This window comes from Vicugna pacos, chromosome 11, assembly GCF_048564905.1.
Source record: "Vicugna pacos chromosome 11, VicPac4, whole genome shotgun sequence".
NCBI classification, from domain to species: Eukaryota; Metazoa; Chordata; class Mammalia; order Artiodactyla; family Camelidae; genus Vicugna; species Vicugna pacos.
Window position 1 is genome coordinate 50,475,295 of NC_132997.1, and position 26,086 is coordinate 50,501,380.

Genomic DNA, 26,086 nt, shown 5'->3' on the forward strand with positions numbered 1-26,086 from the left:
TGGAGGTCTTGTGAGCGTGTCCCTGTGTGGTGGGTACCCGGAGGAGGAGCTGGGCTCTGGCCAGAGCCTCTTGACAGAGGTTGTCCCTTCTCCTGGCTGAGCCTTGGGTGCTGAGGCCTCCGCCTGCTCTAAGGAGGGACCTCCCCCTCCTGAGCCTGCTGACTGCAAAACAAAGGCAGTTTTATATGAAAGATTAGAGGCTTAGAATGATTAGGCCTTGGAAATGACATAGTTCTCCCTGGGCTAGAGATTTTGAAGGCAGCAGCTCAGGAGATCGGGTGGGGCCGGGCTGCTATCCTCGGGTCAAACTTCAGTTCTGTTTTCGTGTCTTTCCCGGTGTTGCCTGGTTTGGGGTTCTGTGGGTTTGGGTGGGAGGGAGAAAAAAATCCGCCTGAATGTAACTTGCTAGCTCTTTGTGGAGGTCCTGGGGGCCTGCTTTTGTGTGTGAGCGCCAACAGTGGTGGCCGCCGCCTGCCTGCTCGTGCGTCCACCCAGCTGCCAGGCCCAAGGCCCCCACTGCTCTGGGCAGTCCAGCCCCCTCCCCTCTGACCCCTACTTTGTAGATGTTCTTTTTGACCTGCAAGTAGAATGTGGATGACAAGCTCCTAAGCCTCTCAGCCTTCCAGGTAGAGGGTCTGCTGGGTGTGCTGTCCTGGGGTGGCTGGGGGAGCACCGCTCCCCTTTGCATCTTCTGCTCCACTTCCAGTTGCCAGGAGATGGCAAGATGTGCAGTTGCTATTAAATGAACTGAATGATTTTTGTTGTGTTTTGTTTTGCACTAAAATTTCTGTGATTTAACAATAAAAGTCTGCCATCCAGACCGGAGCCTGAGTTTGGTTTCTGATGAGCTCTGGGACCCATAAGTGCCCAGCAGTCCTAGAGCCCTTCTCAGCCAGAGAAAGAAAACCCCACCTGGTCCTCCCTGACCAACCCAGGGCCAGCAGTGGTCAAGTGGTCAGGGGAACGAATGCCCTTGCAGGTGGAGCCAGATCTGCCCTGCCCTTAACCACCCCCCCACCCTTCCCCAGCCCCACAGGGAGTTTACCAGAGCCAGAGTGCACTTCCGGTTTCTTGAGAGCTGGTTTTCTTTTTAAAATTCAGACCATTCCAGAAACGTTCCGTGAGTACCAGTTGAACAAAACCAAGGGGAAAATACTGAGGGAATAACTTAATTTAAAAAAGGAATACACATAAACACTCTGCCTTCAAAACCCAAGGGAACATCAGTCATTTCTCTTTATGAGCCACACGTTTGGGAAGCCACTGAAATGGAGAGAACGCAGTTCGTCATTGTGGGGAGGCAGGGATCACTCACTGCCCCTACCTGGATGTCCAGCTGGGACTGTGGCAGGAACACACTGGGACTTGAACTGAAGTCAGAGTCAAGACTGGGCAGGGTACACTGGCACCAGGTGCTCCCCCAGTGCTGGGCTCCTGGGCTGTGGTGGGGAGGGGAGGGGGGGCTTGGGGGAGGGGACGAGGGCCCATTTAGCCTCAACACAGCCTGGGCTGAGTTGGTTCCCAGGCTCCTGGGCCCCGGATGACCCACCTTACCTCGTTCTTAGAATGCTTAACAGTTTTGTGCGATTTTCTTAAAAAAATAACATTTTATGAAGGCAGAGATCAGGTGTTGAATGAGCGTCTGGCAAACGTGGAATCCATCTGAGCAGCTGATGCAGGCGTGTCCCCAGAGCTGCCTGGGGAGGGGTCCACACCCCACAGACCTGCCCCTGTCCTTGCTCCTGCCCGGGAGTGGGTGGGGGACAGGGGCTGCTCGCACCAGCCAGGCTCCCCGTCCAGTCATAGTTCCGTGATCTCCAGCGGGCTCTCCATGATCACGTCCCGAAGCTTGTGCAGGGGCGTGGATTTGGCGGACTCGGTGCGGGCGTTGCGCTCGAAGGCGCTGGCCTCAGCGGTCGTCAGCGTCTCCAGGGAGCGGGCCAGGCCCTTCTGGTCATCCTCGGGCAGGCTGTTGAGGTCGGTGGCCAGCAGCGTGCCTGTGCTGCCGTGCATCACGTGGATCCCGTCGGGCCCCTTGAGCTCCATGGGTGGCTTGTGGCAGTAGCGCAGGCTGCCTTGGCCGGGGCTGCGCTCCCCTGGCTCCTCCTCCAGTTCAGTCTGGATCAGCTGCAAGAGGTCAGGTCCCCCACATGCTCAGGGCCAGGCCTAAGGGGTGAGCAGGTGGATGGCCCCAAAGTCCCGCCTGCTACGGGCCTGTCCCCTACCACACACAAGGAACCCTGGGCTCGTGCCGCAGCAGGTCCGTCCAGCCTAGGACAGTGTTTCTCAAACTCGGTACAAAGGGGAACCATAGCTACTACAGGTGCTACAGATGGGTTCTCTGGAGCATGGGCTTTCTATGAGTAACTTTTTAATTGTGTGTATTTGATGATCTATAAAGATCTTGTGATGCAGGCTGTGGAATCTGGATTTGTTACCAGGTTGGCCTCAAGTAGGATCATTGCCAGTTGTGGCCAGGTGGGAAGTGTCCATAGGTGAAGTTGGAGGGGATTCATAAGGTAGAGCAGAGACTCACAAATGGCGCTTGTGTCCTGTGTGGAGCTGTTCCATTCCAGCCTATTCCCATTGGGAATGTTGGCCCAGCTGGAAATCTGGGTTTTTAGATAAAGTCTGACTTTTTAAAGTGTCGACATATGGGCAAACAAATATGTAGACCTGTGTGACCCTAGAGCCATTTTCTTAAAATGACATCACCTCTCAATGGTACCTTCTTGAAGCTCCTCAAATCTGAGAAACACTGCTTTAAGGCCCACCCATCCCTGGGAAAGCCCACTGCAGAGCCCAGAAAACAGACCCTGCCATCTCTCTGGACCCTCACCCCCCAGTGCTGTCTTGGGCCCCGGCTGCTGATCTAAAGAGACTCCGAGGAGGATGAGGGCCGCAGGAGAGCGAGAGAGAGAGCACCCCCAAGGCTGGGGCACAGCACACAGCTCCCGGCCCGCCCGCTACCTCAGAGATGGATGAGTGGCAGGAGGAGGCTTTTTGCACCATCCGCTGTGCAAAGAGCTTTTTGAGCCGCAAGTAATCCTCCAAGACCACCTTCAGCAGCGAGCCCTGGGGGAGGGAGAGGGTTAACCCCACCAAGGCCTTCCCCTGTCTGCCCCATCCATTACTCCCAAAACTCCTCACTCAGTCCTTTAACTTGGGTAGGGGTGATGGAAGCGACTCCAGGAGTCTGGAGTGCAGAGGTGTCTGATCCTTGGTTGGAGGATCAGGAGCAGAGCCTGGAGACGCTGCCGGCCAGAACCCCTGTGGGCCCAAGGCCACTGCAGGCTGAAGCAGCTCCTTACCAGCCCAGTGCCCTGGCTTCTGCCCTGGTGTTCTTGCCCCAGTGGAGAGCAGGTCTGAGTCCCTAGAGGTGGACAGAGCTGTTTCCCAGGATTCTCCTCCTTCCCTGCTTCCTCTGGAGCAGGTCCAAGCGCAGCCAGGGGTCTGGGTGCAGGCCCCTGTGTGTGGGGGTGGGGGGCAGTGCAGGCCCCTGCCAGGAGGGCTCACCTTGATGGGCCCCTCCCGAATGATCTGGCCCAGCTTGGCAATGTTGTCGTACTCCTGGATTGCTGCCCGCAGGTACCGGTCATCGTCAGGCTTGACCGCTGCTGGTTCACGTCCAAAAGTTCCCTGGGGAGAGGGGGCACTAGCTGGAGCAGAGGCAGGCAGCACGTGCACGCACATGCACACACACTCCTGTACACACACAGGGCAGTGCACCACCACCCAAAGAATCCAGCTCCTCGGCCGGCGGTGGCAAAGACCAACCCTACCTTTGCCCCGCCCGCCCCGCCTCTGCCCTCGTGACCGTCCACTCCCCTGCTCCTGGCTCAGGCCTGGGCTCACGTGGGTGCGGGTGGGGCTGTTCCACAGGTCAGCGATCTCACTCAGGTTCTCCGGCAGGTCATCCTCATGCTCGGCCTGGGCGGCCAGCTCCAGGTTCCGGCAAAAAGGATCCAGCCACACAGGGTTGGCCCTGCAGGTGGGGAGTGGGGTTGGGGGGAGGGTGAGGAAGGCAGGTTTGAGTGGACAGATGCCTTTGAAGCCTCACTTCTAACCACCTGCTGTTTCCATGGTCAATGGTAATGCCTTTCAGGGGACTGGGGGTTCAGGGCTGTGAGAAGCAGGCCCCTTGCCCAAGGCACCTGTGGGCACATCCTCCCATCTAGAGTCCCGCTAGAACAGGACAGCATGTCCATCTGGATCAGCTCTGGTGCAGAAGCCTCACCCTCCACCTGGTGCCCCAAGTCTGCGCCCCCTGGAATGTGGGGCCTGATCAGAGTGGGAGCCCAGTTCAGGGACATGGTTTCTGAGGGTGGAGAGAGCAGGTGTCTGCCCCACCAGGGGGTGCCCACATCCCAGGTCCATGATGGCCTCAGTGCTGGAGAGGCAGCAGGACTTCTCCACCCCAGCTAGGTCTTAGGTGGGCCTCCCCAAAGTGCACCCGGCAAGGCTGGGGTACCCCACTCCTCACTTACCCATCGAAGGAATACTTGTTGGTGTTAGGCATGTCCATGATGTCAATGAAGCCACGATTCCCTGCAGGAGAAGGTTCAGGGTGTGGAGGGGAGGGGTACATCCCACTGGGGTTGGGGGACCTGGGGCTGAGCCAGCTCTGTGAGGCCAGGCAGTTACTTGAGGCACTCAAGGGCCCCTCCTGCCCTTTCACCTCCCCACCATCAGTGCCATCACTCACCTGCCGAGCCAGCCACGATGGCTTTGAGCTTCCTCTTGTGTCTGGAAAGAAGCAGAGGGACTGGTGAAGGAGGCTGGGGCTGGGCTGGCATCTCAGGGCCCAATGGCCCCGCCTACCTCCATGACTGTCCCAGGAGCAGGGCAGGTAGGGGTCACTCACACGGTCCTGTAGTACCAGTTCATAAGGATGAAGAGCATAGCAGCCAGGAAGAGGAGAATGGCCAGGACAATGATCGCCATCTAGGGGAGCAGGGCAGGCAGGAGTGGGTGAGAGCACCCCGGGTGGCGAGGGGGTCATGCCGAAGGTGCCATCAGCGGTACCTGCAGGGCAGACATGTCATCGGGCAGCCGGGCAGAGATGGCGGGCTGCACGTCCAGGACATTGTAGTTCCGGAAGAGATTACGCAGCTGCTCCTTGTTTTCGTCGATCATCTGGATCACCCTGGGCGAAGGGATGGAGCGCTCAGCGCTCATCCTCAGCTGTTCCTCAAGAGTTCCTCCCCCTTGGGCCAGTCTGCCCAGCTCCTGCCTCAGAACCCCAAAATGCACCCCCCACCATGCCCTGCAAGATTAAAGCCCACCGAGCTCAGATAGCTTTGTATCTTACAGTGTTCCCCATCCCTTCTTACAGGATCCTGTTTGATCCTTACAATCTGTGTAATAATCCCATCTCACACATGGGGAGAGTTAGGCTGGGGGCGTGAAGAGGGGAGCTCTGCTCATGCACCCAAACTGTGTTCTCTCTACCTGCCCTGCCTACCTCTGGGGGAGAGCCCCATACAGCAGGCCTGAGGCTGTTACCTGTGCCTCCTTTGGTGGGTCCCCTTCCTGACTCCAGGGCAAGGAGGCAGATAGACAGGAGATGAGCACAGATGCCCACTTACCGGTCTACATCCAGGATACGGTTGTTTTCTCGGTTCACCACGTGGATAAGCAGTTCTGTCTGTGCGAAATTTACCCGACCCTTCTTGTCCACGTGGAACTAGGTGAGAAGGGGTACCATGGGGTGTGTGGCAAGAGCAAGGGATGGGATAGGCAGGCCTCTTCCAGCAGCCCCTCCTGCCCTACCCTGCTGATAAACCCATCAACACTGAACACTCGCCGAGGACCAAGATTGCGTTGCCAGTCATTTCACCGCACTGGGCGAGGCACTATTAACAGCTCCATTTTATAGATGAAGAAACTGAGGCCCAGAGATCTGGAATGACTCACCCAAGGCAACGCAGCTAGGAAATGACGGATCCCTTTCATACCCTCGTCCCTTTGCAATGCCATGTCCCTGTGGCCTGGTCCCCTCTTCTCCCTCCACTGCCCCTAGACCCAGGGTGGGCTGCATGGGGCACCTGCACGTCATCGGTGTTGACGATGGCACCAGTGATGTTGGACAGCAGGCGAATGAACTCTTCCTCAAAGCCACGCACGCGATCGGGGATCTCGTTAATGACGATCTTGACACGCTGGTCGTCCCTCAGGATGTAGATGCCGATGAGGGCCGTGTCATTGTGGCCTGCCAGGTCCCGGGCCACAACGTCCACCACGAAGTAGCCAGGGCTGTAGGCCATGAAGAGGTCGAAGGTGCGCAGGACGCCGTCCACACTCCCTGCAGGGAGAGCCCATGGGTGGATAGGCTCAGGCCCCACCCACCTGGTGCCCCCAAGTCCCCAGAGGCCCAGGGGCACTGGGATACACTGAGGGGCGGCACCACGGGCCTGCAGCAGTCGGGACACCAGCAGAGGGCAAAGGTGACAGAGGAGTGGGGCAAGGGAGGTGAATGTCCATCTGGAGGGGCAGCAGCACTGGTCTCAGCTCAGCTGGTTGTCACAGGCCACAGGAGAGTGTGACCAGTGCTGCCAGAACTCGTACTTTTTATGGAGATTACGTTTTTTTAATTTTTTAATTTAAAAAAATGTTTGAGATTTCTAAGTTTTTATTTTAACATGCTGCATATTAAAACACAGCTGTGGGCTGCACTTGTCCAAGGATGACAAGCTGGGGACTCTGCTGTCCCACGCTGGGACGCTATGGAACACTTCTGAGCCTTCTCAGTATCTGCCTGTCTCCCTCACACACACATGTGCTTCAAATTCCACAACCACAGCAGAGTGGTGACCAGCGGTGCTACAGCACAGTCTTTGCTTAGAAGACAGTAGACCCGGGTTCAAAATCGGCCACTTTCTAGCTTTGTGACCTTTAGCAAGCTATGCAGCCTCTCTGTGCCTTACTTTATTAGAGCAGTGGTAACTCAGAGGACAAAGGGATGGTGTCTGGTTGTGGGATTGGAGGAGGAGGCATATGAACTAGACTCCGAAGGATAGTTGGGGGAGCGTATGGGAAGGCAGAGATGAAGGTCAGGATGGTATTTCAGGAGGTGAGGACAAAGGGATCAATGGCCCAGGGGAGGGAGGGAGGGAGGTGCAGAGCGGGCTGAAGGACCGGCGAGCACAGGGCCTCAAGGGTAGGAAGTGGCTGTGCAACCAGAAAGGGATTAGGAGGAAGACCCGGTGAGCCTGGAAGGCCAGGCCACTGAGTCTAGATGGACTCCTGTAGGCAGAGAAGAGCAGGGAAGGGGTTGGAGCTGGAGGTAAGGTAATGGGTCACCCACTAGGACACCTTCTAGAACCTAACCCAGGATGTTCAGCGATCCACACAGGCAAATGCACAAGCAAACATACGTTGTTTTAGGTACAAGTGTGTTCTTTGAATCCTGGCTCCCCAGTGCCTACTGAGCACAATGCCTGGGGAGGGTGAGATACACAAATGGAAAGACAGGTGAATATATGAAAAGGAAAACGGGAAAATGGATAGACAGACAGATGAGTGAGAGAACTAATGGATGGACGATTGGTGGATGGGTAGATAAATGAATGGGTGGGTGAATGGATGGATTGTTCAACGGGTGGATTGATTGATGGATGGATGAGGATACGGGAAGAAGAAAGAGAAGAAAGTGGGTGGACACAGAGATGGACAGGTGGATTAGAGAACGGATAGAAAGACAGGTGGATGAATGAAAGGATTAACAAATGATAGCTGGTTGGCTGAAGGATGGCTGGCTGGCTGGGTGGGTGAATGGAAGAACTGACACAGCCACCTATACTCTGTGGTACCCACGCAGACCCACAGAGTGGCTGTAGCCCCTACCCATGGTGAAGACCTGGCCTACATCCTCAGAGTCATTGGCCAGGGCCCGGAAGTAGTGGATGGCCAGGATGCTGTAGAAGACGAGGCTGTTGTTGCCAATGTCTGCGTCCAGGGCCAGCACCTGTATCAACTCTGAGCCAACCTTGGCATCGGTGGCCACTCCTGCAGGAAAGGGCATGGGCCGGCGGGTGTAAGCAGCAGAGCAGAGCATCCCCCCGACCCCTCCCCCAGGCCCAGGCTCTGGTCTGGCACCTGCAGTGTACTCAGCCTTGGTGAAGCGTGGCGGCTGGTCGTTGATGTCCTCCAGCACGACTCGCACTTCCTGCAGGGTGAGGTCAGTGACCAGGTCAAGGGCGAGGGAGGGCCCACGGGGAGGTGTCCAGCTGCGGTTGCTTGAGGCCTTGACGATGAAGGAGAAGATGGCTTCACGCTCCCTGTCCAGGTCCCGCAGCACCATCAGACACCCGTCGGGCTGCAGATGGAAGTTCTTCTCCTCGTTGCCGGCTGAGGGTGGGACCATGGCACAGGGTGAGGGGCGGGGCTGGGGCTGTTTTGGGTCATCTCCAGCCCCAGGGTAGGTAGGGCATTGGCCCCGTCAGGCCCCACCTGCGATGAAGTAGTACACGATGGCGTTGGAGCCCTCATCGGCGTCCACAGCGCCTGTCACGTTGCCCACGAGCGTGCCACGTGGCGAGTGCTCGGGCACTGTCAGCAGCTGGTACTGGGGGCTGCCTTTCTGCAGGGGGGAGAGGGAGGTCATGGGAGGCCCAGGGAAGGCCTGAGCTTCCAGCTCCTGCCAGAGGGCCCTGGGCAGTGCCTCTGTGGGAGCTGAGGGAGTTTTCTGCCCAGGCCTTGTTGGGTGAGAACTGCTGTAACCCCAAGGGAGTGAGGGCCGTGCTGGGGACACTCCAGCTCGGGCCTCAGGGAGTGCTGCCCAGTGACACGGCTGGGCAAGGAGAGAAAACCACCAAGTCAGAGAGTGAGTCCACGTGAGGTGCTCAGCCCCAGCTCACCAAAGCAGAACTGATTTTCAGGCTTTTTGTGCAAACACGGGAATGTCAGCTCCACAAGTCAGGCATGTTTGTCAGCTTTTTTGACTGCTGGGTAGTGGCTCAACATAGTAGCTGCTCAATTAATATTCGTTCTGGGACATGCGTGCAGTTTCCACATGTAACCCAGTGGCACCGTGTGCTTGCAGGCAACTGAGTTACACAGCTGTGACCAGTGCAGGGGAGGGGAGAGCTCACCGGAGGCCTCACAAAGAGGGGTTCGTTGTCGTCGATGTCCTCCAGGGCCACCTGCAGTGGCTGCATAGTCTCATAGGGCACAGGCTGGCCCAGGTCACTGGCCACCAGGATGAGCTGGGGGCAGAGGAGCACAGTCAGAAAAGGAGACAGAGGGCCCCAGATGGGCATCCCTGAAGGACAGGTCACTACCCTCGTGCCGGGCCCGCCCCCTTACACTGTACACTGCCTGCTTCTCACGGTCCAGGCGCTGTGCCGTCTGGATGAGGCCACTGATTGGGTCGATGGTGAAGTACTCCCAGTCTCGGCTGCCTGTTGTCTTCAGGAAGCTGTAGCGTACGGCCCCATTGAGGCCCTCGTCCTTGTCTGTGGCGTAGACCTCATACACGTTGGAGCGCAGTGGGATCTCCTGCGTGGGGGGCGTGGGAGGGACGCTCCTGGGACATCTTGAGAGAATCTCAGCTCCCAGGCCCCATGGAGCTCCTGCTCTTTCTCCTCCCCCAGCAGAATGTCCTTGCCACTTCCCAGCATCCTTAGGAAATGCATGTCTGCTTGGCTGGAGTCTCCCGGAGGCTGAGCATCCGCTAGAACATTCCTTCACCCCACCCCCAGCAAAAGCCACTGCCCACTGATGGTCCAGCCTGGAATCCAGCATGCTCTAGACTCTCTGGGTAACCACCTTTCCAGGGGCTCTCCCATCCCTCTGATCACTGCATGCTGAGGTTTAGAAGACAGATGGGGAATCCCAAAGCTGAGGCCACAGCCACTCTCTGTTCCCAAATGTCTTGCTCTCTGCTCCCCCAATCACAGGAACTCTAGGTATCCCCAAACAACACACTGCACCCAATAGGGTACCTGAAAATGGGCCCACAGGAAGAGTGACATGGTGGCTAGAGACTGGACACCTGGGTTCTAGTCTGTTACCGAGTCACTGTGTAACCTGGACATGCCACTTCACCTCTCTGAGCCTCAGTCTCCTGAGTCCCTTAAGTCTAAGATAGCAAATAACCTAACTGACATCAGACACTGGCTCATGATAAGGCTGCCAAGGGCACAAGAAAATCAGCAAGTTTGTTTTTAGTTAAAAAATTACCAACTCAGTATGGTTTCATTGTTTATCTCATTGATCATGACAATCAGAAACTCCAAATGGCAGTTATATCTAATTGATATAAAGTGGCATGACAAAGAGATAATTACTTAACAAATGCTGGTTGTTTGGAAGACATGACTCTTTCAAAATATGGACCCCTTGAAGGTAAAAGGGGCCTTTGGTGTGGAAAAGAATTAGACTATTATTAATTTATATCCTGCCTCATTCTACAAAAAAGATTTGAGGCAGCTTATAAGAATGTATAAATTATAATAAGAGTAAACAAGTTAAAAAAAATCAGGGTAAAGAAAAAAAAATGGTTGGCAGGAAGATAGAAACTGAGGGATGGGAAATAAGGTGTGTGTGCTAAGTCCCTGCAACATCATTCAACCCAAGCTGACTGCCACGAGCTCCCTAGTGGGCAAAGCAAAGAGGGCCACTGTATAATTGCAGTGGACACAGGCAAAAGCAAATCACAAGGTAAAAGCATGGTATTTCCTAGAGCTCAGTCTGGGGGGGGGGAATCCTTCCTGTGGGACCTCAGAGAGGAGACAGAATGACAGCAAGGACTTCACACTGACCTCCTGAGATGTAGAGACATGCTGCAGTTTGGGGAGCAAAGCATAAGTGCAAGACACCCTGAGTGTTCCATCAGGGAGTATGTTGGGCTCGGGAGCTGAGAGGAAGGTGGGGAAGGGCAGGAGTCAGGAGTGCTTCCCCATCTTGACAAGGCAATTGAGAGCAAGGCATGAAAGAAGAGAGACTTGGAAGCTCAGCCACTTCCCCTTGTTTCTTATTTTGATGCGCAACCTCAAGTCTCAGGCTGTCTCCACATCAGTATCAGCAGGAACAACAGACAGACGGAAGGGGCTTGTGAGTTTATTTTGAGACAAGTATGGGGGAAGTGAGTTGCTGGGGAGACTATCCTTGGCAGACCTTTAGGAGCAAGAGATGGGTCATCTACTATTATTAGTCCCATTTTGCAGATGAAAAAACAGACTCAGAGAAGTCACTTGCTCAAAGTTATTTGGCTGGTACGCAACAGAGTTAGACATGAACCTAAAAGCTTTTGCTGGCACAACCCATATTACTAACCAATTACAACACTGCCCTGTGTGGCACTGAGCCAGCCTGTCCTGTACTCTGGCCTCAGTTTCCTCACTTCCCAGTGGGGGCCCCTTCACTCTCTCAGGCTGCAGGATGACGGCAGGGTGGAGAAGCGGGCTGGATACCTGAGGAGGGTGTTGGTGGGCAGGAGGCCCCAGGGGACAGCAGTACCTCTCTGATGTGGAGGATGGTGCCATTGGGCGGGCGCACGAAGATGGGGCGGTTGTCATTGACGTCGATGACCTCCACCTGGAGCATAGTGGTTCCCCAGAGTGGGGGCTGTCCGCCATCTGTGGCCACCACAGTCAGGTTGAACCTCTCATAGGATTGCAGTGGCCGCTTTGTGATCACCAGGCCTGAGTCCATGTCCACGTGGAAGGCCTCTGGCAGGTGGGGCAGGAGAGCAGGGCATGGCTCTGGCTGGGACATCCTTCCCATCCTTCTTCCCCCTCTTCTTCCCCCTCCTCCTCCTCTTCCCCCTGGCCTGGGGCTGCAGGCAAGGCACCTGCTCTTCTCACGCCCCAAGGCATCATGGGTGGGGAGTAGGCTACATACCCACACCGGGGCCCTCCAGTGAGTAGGCCAGCTCTGCATTGGAGCCCTCATCCTGGTCGGTGGCCATCATGGTGATGACCGAGGTGCCGGCTGGCTCATTCTCGTACACGCTCGTGCTGAACTGGGGCTTGGAGAACTGTGGCCGGCAGTCGTTGACATCTAGCACCTGGATCACCACCTGCAGGGGGTTAAGGTCAAAGGTCAGGAACATGTTGGGTGCTGTTCAGGCAACCCGGTCACACAGGAGTAAGCTGGGATGGATGGTGCTCACTGTTCAGTCTGACCTCAGGCTATTTAACCCGCTGAGCCTCAGTTTCCTTAGTTGGACACTGGGGACAATAATATCTTATCTCCCAGGGGCCTGTGAGGCTCACCTGAGAGTCTAAGTGCAGTGCTTGGCCTGAGTAAACGCTCAGCTAGTCCTGTGGTTGACAGGTGATCTGTGTCTGGGTCCTGAAGCAGAGACTCCATCCCCACCACCTCCTACTGTGTCCTTTTATCCTTCCCACAGTGGCTCCTTGTATCTGACTAATCTGTGGACCTTAATGCTGGACTGTGACTCCTCCATGCCCAAAGGCCCTGTGGACAGGGATCTGTGTCTGGCTTGGGACTTGGCTCTCTCTGCTCACCCCACAGCCCAGGGCAGGTCCTATGGACACACCAGGAGGACTTTTTTCCTCAGCTACTGTGGCCCTGTCTGACTGTATCCGAATCAGACCTCTTCCCTGCAGTGATTTTAAGACCCCCTTTCAATGCACAGAGCACTTTCCAACCTCCCATCTCCCTGACTCACCACTGCCCTGGGAGGGAGGCATCCTCCTCCCTGCCCCTGCCCCTGCCCCCGGCCCCCTGCAGCTTTGACCACCGACGCTGACAAATGCAGTGGGCTCAGCCAGTGGAAACTTGCCTTCTGACTCCAAATCCTGTGCTTTTCCCAGCCCCACACATGCGACAGCATGGGATGCACACAGTGTGAGTGCGCCCAGCCCCGTCCCCTGCCTGCTAAAGAGAACTTCTCTTTGCCCACCCAGCTTCTCACCTCCTCGTTCTTCAGAAGAGTTATCTATGGACAGTTAGATCATTGTTGGGAGAATTGGAAGAACTGGATATAGAAAGACAGGACTGGAAAGGGCAGAAAGAAGGGGGAGAAAGAAAGAGAAAGCCAAGCCTTGTGGTATGGGACTTGGGATGGAAACGGGGACAGAGCTTAAAGGTGGGATGCTGGCCTCAGAGCAACAGCGTGGATGCTAGACCTGGAATGGGAGTGAGGTTGTGAATCTGATCCCTCATTAATGTTCTTTAAGAGACACAAATAAAGATAATGGCTTTATCATTACGTTTGCTTGCTGGACTGTGTTTCTTTCAATGGGACACCATGGAGACACTGGGCCACGGGGGGCCCCAGGCTTTACTTGGGTCACACGCAGGTAGGTTTAGCTGCTTTAGCAGGGGTTTGGCACAGGAAGTTTCTCTTCCAGAGTCCCCATCTCCCTAAGCCAACAGCCACTGTGAATCCCCAGCAAAGCCCTTGCCTTCTGCTTCCTGCCATCATGTCTCTGAGGGGACCGGGTGGCTCCGCTCCCGCCCTCAGCAGCCATTCTCTGAAGGTTTTGCCTGCTGCCTCCACAATCCCAGTCCCTACTGTCCCTGGTCCACGCCAAGGTCCCCCACCTGCACTGAATTTTCTCGACGGTTGCTGGCTACATCCCCAGGGTTGTCTTTGGCCAAGGCTGTCAGGATATAGTGATCCTTCTTCTCCCGGTCCAGAGAGGACAGCACATAGATGTCACCCTAGTAGAGGGAGGGTGGAGACAGGTCCAGCAATTCAGCAGATATATACATATGTATGTATGTATTTATATTGAACTATGGTTGGTTTACAATGTTGTGTTAATGTCTGGTCACAGCATAGTGATTCAGTTTTATATTATTATAAATATAAAATATATACTTACATACTATAAATATGTAAATGTATGAATATATATAAATTTATAAAATACATACAAGTTACATCTATATATTCCTTTTCTTACTCTTTTTCATTACAGGCTATTACAAGGCATTGAATATAGTTGCCTGTGCCAGACAGTAGGGCCTTGTTTCTCTATTTTCTATATAGTAGAATTCAACAGATGTTTACTGAGCTTCTACTACGTGCAGACACTGTTCAGGGCTCTGGAGATACAGCACAGAAGAGACACCAGCCCCTGCCCCATGGAGCTCTCATGGTAGTGGCTCTTCCTGCTCCCACCACCCTAGAGCACCGGGAGATCAGGTGCAGAGCCCAGGCCGGAGCTCACTGCCTGGCCAGGTATACAGCAGTATTCCCTAGGTATTCACTGTTCGTAATGCCAGGCAGGAGTGTGTCTGATTGTTTACACCAAGAGGAAGGACAGAACCTGCTGAAAGGGCAGAGCGCAGAGGGATGTGGGCAGGCAGAGGCAGTGGGTGGGAAAGTCCAGCTCCAGCCCAGCCACTGGGGAAGGCCCTGCCTGGCCAACCAGCCCCAGGCCACAGGGCTCTCTCCCTGTACTGAAACAGAAGCTTTGAACCAGTTTGCTGACATCTGAAATCATCGCCCATTTTTCTCTTGAGCGTCGGTTCTCCCACAAGTCTGAGGCTCATGGGACCGTGGGGGATGGGCCCATGGGGGCACCTTTCCTGCCCCCACACCGAGGACAGGGCCGTGGATACAGGCCCACTTTCTGCTGAGCCCACTTTCTGCAGAGTTCCCTATGCCTCTCTTTTGACAGGTTCAAAAAGCAGTCACATGCACTTGAACCAAGGTTTCTAGTCTGGTGATGACACATCTGAGTTTCTGTCCCACAAGGGACTAGTTCTAAAAGCCTCTGGCCGCTTCCTCCCATGTCTGCTGGGACAGAAAGGCCGCCGTCTACAGGATGTCTGGGGCTCTGAGAAGAGGGCTTGCTGACTTGGCTGAAAGCCCTCTGAGGCTAAAGATGTCTGAGTGGCAGGACCCAGAAACAGAGGGATGACTGTGATATTTTTGGTGGCTTTTCAGCCTGTGACCCTGGGCCCTTCCCACTTCCCACTCCCTAAACCCAGGCCCTCCAGGCCCTCTACTGCCCACTTACTGTGGTGGGGTTGATGGCAAACTTTCCCTCTCCATCCACAAGGCTGTACTCAATGAGGGCGAAGTTGCCTGAGTCAGTGTCAGTAGCAGTGACCGTCACGATGACTGCGTCCACAGGAACATCCTCAAAGATGGTTTCCTGGAGCCCAGTGGGCAGGGAAGGAGCATGAGCCATGGTCAGTCCTAGAGTCTCTGCCCTTGCTGGAGAGACTCACTGATGCAGACAACCCAGGGCATCAAGCCACTCATGGTGGTCAATCCTATGGGACTTAAAGGCTGGCAGGGTGGGAGTGGAAGATGCCCAAAGGTCCCAAGGAATGGGCACAGGTCCCAGACCCAGCTTGCTGGCCTGGTCATGCACCTGGTAGGAGGACTGGTCGAAGACGGGGTTGTTGTCATTGACATCCACAATCTCCAGGTAGACAGGAATCTCGGCTGCCCGGGGTGGGGACCCACTGTCTGAGGCCCTCACGGTAAAGTTGAGCCAGTGCACTTCCTCATAGTCCACTGTCCGGTTGGCAACGACCTTCCCTAAGACACAGAGACGGGCACTGCCATTTTGGCCAATTCTCACTCATGGAAGCTCTCCAAAGTACGAAGAGGAGGATCGGGAGCTCTGAGGGATAGGTGTGGTGCCTCGAAGGAGGACGGTGGCCAGGCAGCGCTGCCCAGCAGCAGGCTAGAGGGCTGGGAGCAGCTGGCATCCAGTTGTTCTCTTTACTGGAGGGGTAAGAAAGCTTTCACAAGTCAAAGGGATGTGCTCCCTGAAGTCCAAGACCTCATCTGAACACTTCCCTCTTGGGCTTCTTGTTCTGTAAGTGATACTGATTGCGGAGCTTGGGTGGTGGAGATGGTGATGGAGTATGCCAGGTTTCCAGCAGATGTCAAAGGGGGGTTCCATCCCAACCTAGAACTAGGCACTGTCCTTTCTTCTGGGTATCTGGGAGTGACTAAAATCTTGGCCATGTTTGATCTGGCCCAGCTCACTGAGGGGCCATGGTGGGGCCCCAGTGGAGGGTGAGAAGTGGGCCACGGTCCCTCTTGGAGGCTAAGCAGGCAAAGACACACGTCCCCCAACCCTCCTCTGGCAGATTTCCCACCTACCTGCTGAGGAGTCTTCCAGCTGGACGTAGCCCGGGGGCATAAGGTCCAGCAGGGTGTAGGTGATCAGCCCATTGAGACCCTTGTCAGGGTCCACAGCTGCCACAGCAATGAGCGTGGTGCCTGGGGTGGCCCCCTCCAGGACCCGCTCTGTGTAGTAGGTGATCCCGAAGGGCTTGAACTGGGGGGTGTTGTCATTGACGTCCAAGATGCTGACTGTCAGCTTGGCTGGGATAGGGGCAGGGAGTGAGTGAGAGTGGTGTGAGGGGGCACCACTGTGGCTGAGCCAGGCCTTTCTACATCTCAGCTGAGCTCAGAGAGGATGGCAGCATCTCACAGCCCTCCCTGGGCTCCCTGAAGCTTGCCCCAACCCTTGGGCGGTGGCATGTGATCCTTTCTTCTGGTCTGGTTGCTCACTCTTCTGTAGGGAAAGGGGCTTGGGTTTGGACAACTGGCTGGGTAACCTTGGTGGAGCCCCTGGCCCCTACTGTGCCTCAGTTTCCCCACTAGTCTTGTGAGATAGGACTAAGATGATCTTTAAGACCCTTTCCATGACTCAGCTTCTCATCTCCAGTCTGAGTTGTCCCCTCTATATAACTAGCCTTGGCCCTTTGCCCTCTGAGTGCAGGACAAGGAGGAGATGACCAGGTCTGCCCTTCCTTCCTGAAAACTTGGGCCTCTGGGCTATAGAGATAAGTAGCAGGTATCTGCTAGGCTTATCTCCCCACCCCAGCAGCTGTCCTTGCCTCATGGCAGAGGCCACCCCATCACTACACGCCCCTCCCTGCTCCCTGCTCTGTCCACACAAAATCCACTGCTTCGAGCAGCCCCTCCCAGCTCATACTGCAGGTAGGGCAGCCTGTGCCCAGCTGCGGAAGGCAGCAGCATGCCCCTCTTCTCTCCCTTGGTGCCTGCGTCCCCTAATGTGGTGTCTGTGGCTTCAAGTCACCTTTCCTTGCTCTTTCCTTCCTCTGGGTTGACCTCGTGGCTTCCTATCAGATCTGAGGTTCCTGGCTCACATCCCAGCCACACCTTCAGTAACCAGTCTTGACAATGGGATTCTAAGTCTCTGTCAACCCATCCTTTTCTCAATCCCCTTCCAGCCTCTACCAAGCCTCCTTCCCACTCTGACCCTTAGGGTTTAAGATCACACACAATTGTGGGTTTCTGGATCCCCCACTGCGGAGCTCTGTCTAACGGCTGGGACCCAGGGCCACCCTCAGCCTCACTTAGCTGCCACCTGCTCTGCGCCTGGGGCGGCCTCACTACTGGCAGCACCTCTAGCTGGGTCTTGCTGCTCCCTCCCTGGGGCCAGGCCTGCGCCTGTTCCAGGCCTGCCCCTCTGGCCTGACTGACTCTGAGTAATGGATGGGAGAGGCCTGTGAGGAGCCTTACCATTTGGCACGCTGATGGAGCGCTCTGGCAGGTCGCTGGCATTATCAATCACTGAGAGAGTGACCTCGTAGGTGGCAACCAGCTCTCGGTTCAGGGGGGACTTCACCATTACGGATCCTGCAGACCAGACCAGGTTAGGTTCAGTCCAAAGGGAACCCCCTAAAATCTGGGCCTCCCAGAGGGGCTCCCGGCCAACCTTCCCAATCCCCACCAAGGGCAATGGTCCCCAGTGGACCCAAGAGTTGCTGGTTTCATCTTTGGCTGAGATGAGGTCACAGCCATCTGCAAGCAGGGGGAACATCATTCTGCCCTTAATCAATACTTACTAGCCTGGTGGCTTTGGGAAAATTGTTTAACCTCTCTGTACCTCCGTTTCTTCATTTGTAAGATGAGGATAATTACAGTACCTACCACATAGGCTATTTTGAGGATTATGACAACAAAATGAATTTACATTTATAAAGGGCTTAGACCAGTGCTGGCACATAGGAAGTGCTATGTAATTGCTTGTTTAAAAGAATGCTTGTATTCCATAACAAGGTGGGTATATTGAACCACTGAACTTACACTTAAAAATGGTTATGATGGTAAATTTTATGTTATATTCTAGGGAGATCAAGCATAAAGGAAAGTCAAAGCAGCTAAAAAGCCCTGAGGGGGTTCCCTGGAGGGTTCAGTGGTGGCACAGGCTAGACAGCCAGGCCCAGCCCTTTGTCTCGATTACGTGGGGCATGACACGGCTGACTGGGGAAGGGGTATCATCCTTTGACACTACTAGCAAGAAGCTGCTTCCTCCTCTCCTACCTGCCACCTCCCCAAACCCCTGCCTGCTCCCTAATCACAGAGGAGTCCTCCAGTGGCTTGGACTTGAACTAGACTGACCTAGTTTTACTGCCAGTCTCAGGGCTGGCTCTGTTGGGACCGCTCTTCTTCCTGCGTGTGTAAGGGCATGGTGTCTCCTCCTCCCTTTGGCCTCATCCTAGGATGAACCCTCCTCTCTCTCTTCCTAGCCCTCTCTCAGGCATTGGGGTGTCTGGGATTCCCTTCCCCCTTGGTAGATTCCCCTGCTGGGCTTCTGTCCTCCTCGGGTCCCCAGCCACGGGGCTGTCACTTACCCTGGGCCGCTGCCTCCTCCTCCTCCTCCTCTTCCTACTCTCGCTCCCTGTCCCCGAGGCTGGGGAGCGAGGATGGGGAGAGGGTGACTGCATTCAGTCTGCAAAGGCTGGGCCACGGCCTTGGCCCGGGCCCCACAGGATGGGAAGGGGTGGGGGGGGTGTGGTGGGTATGGAGGAAGGCGATGGGGTGAAGCAGAGAAGAGATGAGGTGGGAAGTGACAGAGAAACAGAGCTCAAACCTGTGGGCCTGCCAGCCGTGAGGAAGAGAGAAGAGGGTTAACATCAGTTAGTTCAGGGAGCAGAGGGGATGGAGCAGAGCAGGGCAGAGGGGACGGAAGGGCTCAGAGCTGACCAGGGCGGGAAGTTTGGGACGGGTAGGGTGGATGGGAAGAGGCAGAGGGGCAGGAAGCCAGGGGGCAAGTGGGCGCGCTCAGGGGGCTGAGACTCTGGCAAGTAGAAAGGAGACGGGAGGTGAGCAAAGGAGGGGAGAGAACATGAGGAAGAGGGGCAGAGAGGACACTGGAAAGAAAAATAGAGAGAAGAGAGTCAGTCGGAGGGAAGGAGAATAGAAAAAATTGGTAGAGGCAACAGTACAGCGTAAAGTTGGGCAGGGGCTCGGAGCAGCTCTCTGTGGTCCCGAGCAGCCACTGCAGCAGGAATTCTGCTAACCTGACGCATGTCTGAGCTACCTAATTTCTCCTAGTGGCTCATGGTTTTCCTGTCTTCTTTTCCCTTTAGGCCTCAGAGGCATATTGAGTTCATCATGCTCTTTGGTTCACTGCATACTATGGTCATTGGCCCTGCTCTTGTCTTATGTATGTATTGAAACCTTTTTAGTCCCATACTCTTCTCCCCTTCTCCTCTCGGGCAATCACTGTAATGTATTAAAGTGTATTTTTTACTTGAAAGATCCTAAAATCATGTATTGTTTTTGTGTATTTTACACTTACGCAAGTGGGACTATGGTACACATACCCCATTCTATTTCTTACTCTTTTCAGTGAGTACTTGTTTCTAAGGTCCACTCATGGTTCTCTGTCTGAATCTAGTGCTTCTAGCAGCTACCTGGTAACCCATGGTGTACACCTACCACGTTTTACTCTTCAGTCTTCGAGAGATGGATGCCCAGGTGGCCTCCAACTCCTGCCACCAATAACACTGCAGTGAACATCCTTGGGTAGTTCCATCATCGACTTGAGTTTCCTTGGGACGTACACCCAGGAGCCGAATTACTGGATCATGGCAGTATGGATGTACTTTGTGCTGGACTGCTATCTAGATTGTGGAATTGGCCTAAATATCTTGAGTAGTGTATGAGGGTTCTGATGTCCCCACCCTGTCACCAGTACTCAGTGTTGTCCAGCATCCTAATGTCTGCTAATCACACACGGAAAACCAGTATCTCACGACCGCTTTATCATGCATTTCTCTGAATAACGAGGAATTTTAGCATTTTGTCATAGCCATGTTAGTTTTTCTTTCACTCCTCTGGGCCTTCCAAAAAGTACCCCTGTGAAGTCCCATGTCCCCTCCTCAACTCCCCAGAGGAGCAGACATCGGCACTTTTTGAAAAATGGTAAAGCCATCAAAATTATAATGAGCTGCATAAATCATGAAAGATAAGCCACAGTTCTCTTTGTTTTCTGACGGTGTAAGAAAATAATTAAGGGTACATATATGTGTGTGTGTGTGTATATATAAATAGAAATACACATATTATATATATCTATATCCACATACACACACATATATAAAATTTAGACAATTTAAATGGCCTGGATACATATGGAGAAAGAGTTAAACTGCCCAGTTATTAAAGAAATACATATTAAAACAAGGTGCCATTTTCCTGTAGAATTACAAATATGGAAACCATGTAATATTAATGCTGGGAAGAGTGTGGTGAGATGGGCACTCTCATACAATACTAGCAGAGTGAGAGAATCAGACAGAGACGGGGCCAGCCAAGGGAGAAGGAAGAAGAGAAGGGAGAGAGGGAAGGAGCCAGGGGAGAGATGGGAAAGAGGGAAGGATGTGGTGTCAACAGGAGGGAGAAGAGAGGAGGAAGGAGCAGCTGAGGGAAAGGGAGGAGCAGAGCGAGAGAAGAGAAAGGAGGAGGGTAGGGCAGGAAGCAGAGAGCCAGGAGACAGGGGCGGGGACGCAGGAGGAGGGCTGGAGGGGAGCAGGCCCTTGTACCTGTGTTGATATTCACGGCAAAGGCGTCCTCCTGGTCAGGCACCAGGCGGTCAGTGTCATCCTTGGCTACAATGCCAATGATGTGGTATTCCAGCTTAGGGTTGAGGTCACGGTCGATGGCGGTGATGTTGGCAATGACAGTGCCTGGCTTGGCTGACTCTAGCACGCTCACCGTCTGGATGGGGTTGAGGAACTCAGGGCGGCAGTCATTGATGTCGTCGATAAGGATAGTGATGGTGGCTGTGCCCGAGAGAGGGACGGTGCCCCGGTCGGTGGCCACTACTGTCAGCCTGTAGGATTCCTGCTCCTCCCGGTCGATGGTGACATTGCCAACGCGGATGACCCCGGTGACTGGGTGGATGAGGAAGCGGTCCTGAGCCCCAGCTTCTATTCGGTAGATCAGCTCCCCGTTGAGGTCACTGTCCTCATCCATGGCTGTGACCTGAAGGACTGAGAATCCTGTGGGGGTGGGAATGGGGAGCAGCTGAGAACAGTGGCCTTTTCTAAAAACATCTCACCAAGATAACTTTCTTCGTTCACACGGGCCTCTTCCTACCACAGCCTTGCCAGCATCTATCTTTTATGCATTTTTCATGTTTGCCATTTTGTAGGAAAATGGTATCCTATTTTATTTTGCATTCTTTGATTTGTGAGACTGAGCAATTCTTAATAACTTAATGATTAGTTGTATCTTCTCTTTGGTAAAGCATCTGCTTTTGCCCTTTGCCCATTTTTCTGTTAAATTATACAAATTATATAATTACGATACCTTGTGTCAAACAAATATCTTTTTTCAGTTTGTTTGCCTTTCAATATTAGTTATAATTATCTCATGTAAAGAAGTTTAAATTCATATGCACCAAAATTTAGTAGTTTTAAGTTCTTCTGTTTTTTATATGCTTAGAACCTACTTATCCCAAAATCAAATATTTACCTCCAACTTCTGCTTTTTTTTTTTTTTAATGTTTTCTACCTTTTTATATTTTCTTTAGAACATCTTTGGGTTTCATTTTGGTGTCTGCTACAGAGTGAGAATCTATACTAGATATGAATAGATGTTTTGCACACCAAATAATTAGTTTTCTTTATTGGTTTCACTGTTTCCTTTGTCACATAATATTACATTCTTTAATTTACCAGTATCTATTTCTGGGCTACTTTCAAAGTCCTGTGCGCATACCATGCGGTTTTTAATTCTGCAGTTTGGTAATGTGTTCTAATATCTGGTAAGGCAAATCTGGCTTGATTATACTTATTTTTCAAAATGTTCTTATTCTTCCAGGTAAACTTTAGAATAAAATTTACCCACCAATTCATATTTGATTTTGATGGGAATCAAGTTAATCCTATTTTGGCTTTTAAAGAGTCTTTCCATCCAGCAACATGGATGGAATACTCCTTAATAATCTTCTTTTGCAGACAAGACACTGGGGATCCAAGAAGGGAAGTGAGGGAGGACTTGAGTCTCCTGGCTGTCTCTCCAGTGCCCTCCCGCCAATCCTACTGCCTATCCTCTTGACCAGAGGTGGATTCTGCCTCCAATCTGTGAGGCTCCAGTCCCCACAGGCCATCAGCCAGCTCCTGCTATGGGCCGGGGCCTGCCCCTGAATACCTGGAGGGCAGTTCTCCCGCAGGTGGACAGTGAGGGTGGCAGGGCTAAAGGTGGGCTGGTTGTCATTGTCATCCAGGATGGTGACGAGTAAGTCGGCTGTGCTGTTGAGCAGCCCGATGTCTTCAGCCAACAGCAGTAGCTCCAGGACAGGGGGTGAGAAGGCCTCCCGGTCAATGACAACACCTGACTTCACTGTTACTATGCCTGGCACCCACCGCCACCAGCCAGGGAGACATAGGAAAAATGATGCAGTGGGGAGACAGGGTGGGAGCGAACCAGGAGGGGACAAAGACAAGGCATGAAGGGGAAAGAGATGAAAGAGGAGCAGGGAAAGCAACACAATAAGAATTCTTTTGTAAAGGTCCAACAACCAGTGTTTAAGGAGATCCCCTAGGTGCCAGTGTCCTTTAATTGTTCCCTCCCCAGCTGCCCTCTGCAGTTCTCCAGAGTCCCACCTGGGATGACCCAGGCTAGAGGTCTGACCTGCTCTGTTGAGAGAAGTGCTAATATATCCCTCCTTGTCACTTGTCACCAAATCAGCCAAGACCAGACTGATATAACATGGTCTCTGGGGAGCTATGGGTCTGGTTTGAGGACAGACCCATAGCTTCTTCTGGCAGACTAGAGGCCTGATCCTCTGGGCTGGGCATGGGGAGCTGGAGGGAGTGGGTTTGGGGGCTCTCTGCCAAGGCCGAGAGCTTATGTACCAGCAGATCTCTCCTGTTACCCCCAAGCCTCTTCCTGGTTCCTCCTGCCTGGCCCTTGGGTGGTCTAATCCAGCTGCAAGATGGGGGCTTGAGGGATGGGGTCTCCTTGGAGAGCCTGGACCCAGCACTGAGAAAGGAGGACCTGGGTCTAGCAGTGGGGCCACTCCCACTCCAGAGGAAGACTTGGAGCCAGGCTGGGGGTGCTGGGCACAGAGGCCTCACCGGTGCTGTTGTCGATGTCAAAGAGCCCACTCTGGGCCCCCAGCAGCTGGTAGGTCACCACGGCGTAGACGTCCAGGTCGGCATCCAGGGCCAGGATGGGCCCATTGAGCACTGTCAGAGGGGTCCCTGGGCCAGGGGGAGAGGGGTCACTGCTGGGCCGACCTGGCCCCCCACCCGCCCCTCCCCCACCCCGTCCCAGTGAGCCATGGCTGACGATGGATGAGAGGGAGGGAGGTGAGGCGGACGGGGCGGGGAGGCCCTGGGCCGGGCTGCGGCAGCCTTGGCAGACTGACGCAGATGCCTGGGGAGCGGCCTCAAAGCCCTGCTGGGGAGAAAACAACAGCGGTGAGCAAGCCCCTCTGGCCCACCAGGAGCACGCCTGCCTTCCCAGCAGCCTTTGAGGCTGGCCACTCCGTGGGAGGGTCTGGGGCTCCCTGACGTCCCCTCCCTGTGTGTGGGCCCTGTCTACGTATGCACACCCAGCCCAGTCTGTCCACACGTGTGTGCACACAATGCTCTAACAGCTGTCTGACCACACATGGCTAAGAATCCCCATGTGCGTGCAGGACTCCGTGTTCACACGGCCACGAGCACTCACGGTGGCACTTGCAGGCCGGGGAGTCTTGTCTACCTCTGCAGGTGGGCACATCTGCACATGGAGTGCGTTGTGCAGACACCTATATGCCGATGTGTGTCCGTGCACACATGTGAGCCAACACATGTGCCTTACGTGGACATGCACTGGCATATGGGTGAGCATTGACACAGGCAGATTCCTGTAGTGGAGATGCTCAGCCAGAGACAAGGGGTATCTCAGCTCATCTCTTTCTGACTTAGAATCTAAGCTTCGGGGGCTGGGGGGCTGGAGGAGGAGTGAGGAGACTTCCCCTGGGGAGACATTAAAGAGGAGATTCTGTCCCTCTGAAGGGAGGTGAGGCTGGTCAGTGCATGTGTGTGGGGAAAGGGCCACACTGACCTACGAAAGGCCCCCGGCCCCCCGCTCAGAAGCTTCCAGGATGCCGTATGTCTGGGAGTGGAGGGAAGAGGGAGGGGTGGGCTCATCCCCCTCCTGGGTAGTCCTCATACCTTAAATGCCCTTTGTGCAGAGGGGGCAGTGGGGCTGTTCTCGGACAACCTTGGGGACCAGTAACCACTTCCAAGGAGACCTGTGGCCTCTTTGGTGGCCCCTAAGAGGCCCAGCAGCCCTGGCCCACCAGCCTCTCAGGGCTGTACCCTTTTCTCCCCTCCACACCCTCTGCACTCGCCAGCCACGTGGTAAAGCTGCCTCCCCAGCCAGGCCTCAGCTGGGCCCCCACCAGGCACAAGGGAGGTCCTCAGGCACCTGGGGCCCAGGTGGTACCTGGCAGCTGCAGGAATTCCCAGGTGGGCCCAGCACCTACCAGCAGGAGAGTTCTCCACCACCTCTGCCTGGTAGGTGCTCTCAGTAAAGAGAGGGTGGTTGTCATTCTCATCCACGAGAAAGATCAGTAGCAAGTCAAAATCCTGTGGGAGGCACGACGGGAGGACAGGTTGTAGGCCATGTTCTAGCAAAGCACTCCAGTGGGCGGAGGACTAGGAGGTGACATTCAAGGCAGAGAAGTAGATGATAAAAAAGCCCACAACAGGGGTCCAGAGACCTGGGTTCAAGTCCCTTCTGTGCTAGAAGCTTACAGGGTAGCCTCAGGCAGATCTTTCCCCCTGTTTGGGCCTGTTTTTTAATTTGACCTTAACTCCTTCACGGAAGTGTTGTGAAGTTCGCAGGAGAATGGATATATATGGTATTTAATCATGGTCCATCTCATTATAAAGAAGGACTTCAGCCAGGAAGACCAGCCTTAGTTTCCAGACCCTCCAGGTTGGCCTGATGCCCTGGTCAGAGTTTATCCAAACTCACCCAGGGCTACACTTCAGATCTTTCAAAACCACAGCCATAGTCCTTATCTCTCGGAGCCTCCCAGTACCCTGGACACCTCTCCACTACAGAAGTGGGGAAACCAAGGCTCAGAGAGGGGGGGTGACTATTCAAAGCTGCAGAGCAAGTGAGCTGCAGCGTGGGGACCAGCCTCCAAGCCCCCTGATTCCCACCACTCAACGCTGCTGCTTTCCAGCCTGACCCAGGCCCTCCTAAAGCACAGGCAGAGGAGAGGGAATGAGAGTGGGAGAGAAAAGCAAGAGAAGGAAGGAAGGGGAGAAGCACAGGATGTAGACCAGCGGTCTATGAGGGCCACCAGCCTGTAGAGATGGGGACACTGAGGCCCAGAGAGGGCAGGGTCGTGGCTGAGCCTTGCAGCTTATCAGAAGCAGGGCTGAGATGGGCCAGGCCCTAGGACTTGTGGCTAGGGCTCTGCCCCAGACCTCGTGGGCTGGGAAGGAGGGCTGACTCCTACTCCAAACGGACTGCTTGCTTAGCAACCCCACCTCCTTCTCAGTGAAGAGAGCTAACTTTTGGCTTTTGAGGGAAAAGCCACTTGGAAAATGCAACCATTTCAGAACCCCAGAGTATGTGCTTGTGAGTGCATGCAGGCCCGCCTCCCCATCCCACTGGGATATGGGCCCAAGTATCGATGATCTGGGGAGAAAAGCTGATAGCTGGTGTTTACTGAGTGTTTGCTGTGTGCCAGGCACCATGCTGAGGACTCTCCAGACACTGGCTCCTTCAAGTCCTCCCTGTGACTTTGGGGTAGATGTGTCTACATTTTGCAGAAGAGAAAACGGAGGCTGACTGACTTGCCAAAACCACGTACCCATGGACAGGTGGAAGAGGGATTTGAACCCAGCTCTTGCTCACTCTAAAGTC

The 26,086-nt window shown here is 54.3% G+C and overlaps 1 protein-coding gene across 1 annotated transcript in view; it reads right to left on the minus strand.

Moving 5' to 3' along the window:
* Window positions 1–1,051: 1,051 nt before the first annotated feature.
* Window positions 1,052–26,086, minus strand: part of CDH23 (cadherin related 23) — a 388,627-nt gene continuing 363,592 nt past the window's right edge. Inside the window, exons 44-69 of the mRNA XM_072971348.1 lie at window positions 24,690–24,792; window positions 23,290–23,415; window positions 22,361–22,564; window positions 20,749–21,207; window positions 17,438–17,554; window positions 16,046–16,270; window positions 15,303–15,472; window positions 14,943–15,080; window positions 13,516–13,635; window positions 11,845–12,022; window positions 11,461–11,672; window positions 9,307–9,498; window positions 9,093–9,206; window positions 8,452–8,581; window positions 8,098–8,349; window positions 7,846–8,007; window positions 6,048–6,304; window positions 5,589–5,686; window positions 5,026–5,146; window positions 4,865–4,944; window positions 4,706–4,746; window positions 4,488–4,548; window positions 3,856–3,985; window positions 3,517–3,639; window positions 2,971–3,075; window positions 1,052–2,127 (exon numbers count right to left, since the gene is read on the minus strand). Of these exons, the coding sequence (XP_072827449.1) occupies window positions 1,801–2,127; window positions 2,971–3,075; window positions 3,517–3,639; window positions 3,856–3,985; window positions 4,488–4,548; window positions 4,706–4,746; window positions 4,865–4,944; window positions 5,026–5,146; window positions 5,589–5,686; window positions 6,048–6,304; window positions 7,846–8,007; window positions 8,098–8,349; window positions 8,452–8,581; window positions 9,093–9,206; window positions 9,307–9,498; window positions 11,461–11,672; window positions 11,845–12,022; window positions 13,516–13,635; window positions 14,943–15,080; window positions 15,303–15,472; window positions 16,046–16,270; window positions 17,438–17,554; window positions 20,749–21,207; window positions 22,361–22,564; window positions 23,290–23,415; window positions 24,690–24,792 (4,245 nt within the window). The 3' untranslated portion in view covers window positions 1,052–1,800. The remainder of the gene's footprint in view (window positions 2,128–2,970; window positions 3,076–3,516; window positions 3,640–3,855; window positions 3,986–4,487; window positions 4,549–4,705; window positions 4,747–4,864; window positions 4,945–5,025; window positions 5,147–5,588; window positions 5,687–6,047; window positions 6,305–7,845; window positions 8,008–8,097; window positions 8,350–8,451; window positions 8,582–9,092; window positions 9,207–9,306; window positions 9,499–11,460; window positions 11,673–11,844; window positions 12,023–13,515; window positions 13,636–14,942; window positions 15,081–15,302; window positions 15,473–16,045; window positions 16,271–17,437; window positions 17,555–20,748; window positions 21,208–22,360; window positions 22,565–23,289; window positions 23,416–24,689; window positions 24,793–26,086) is intronic.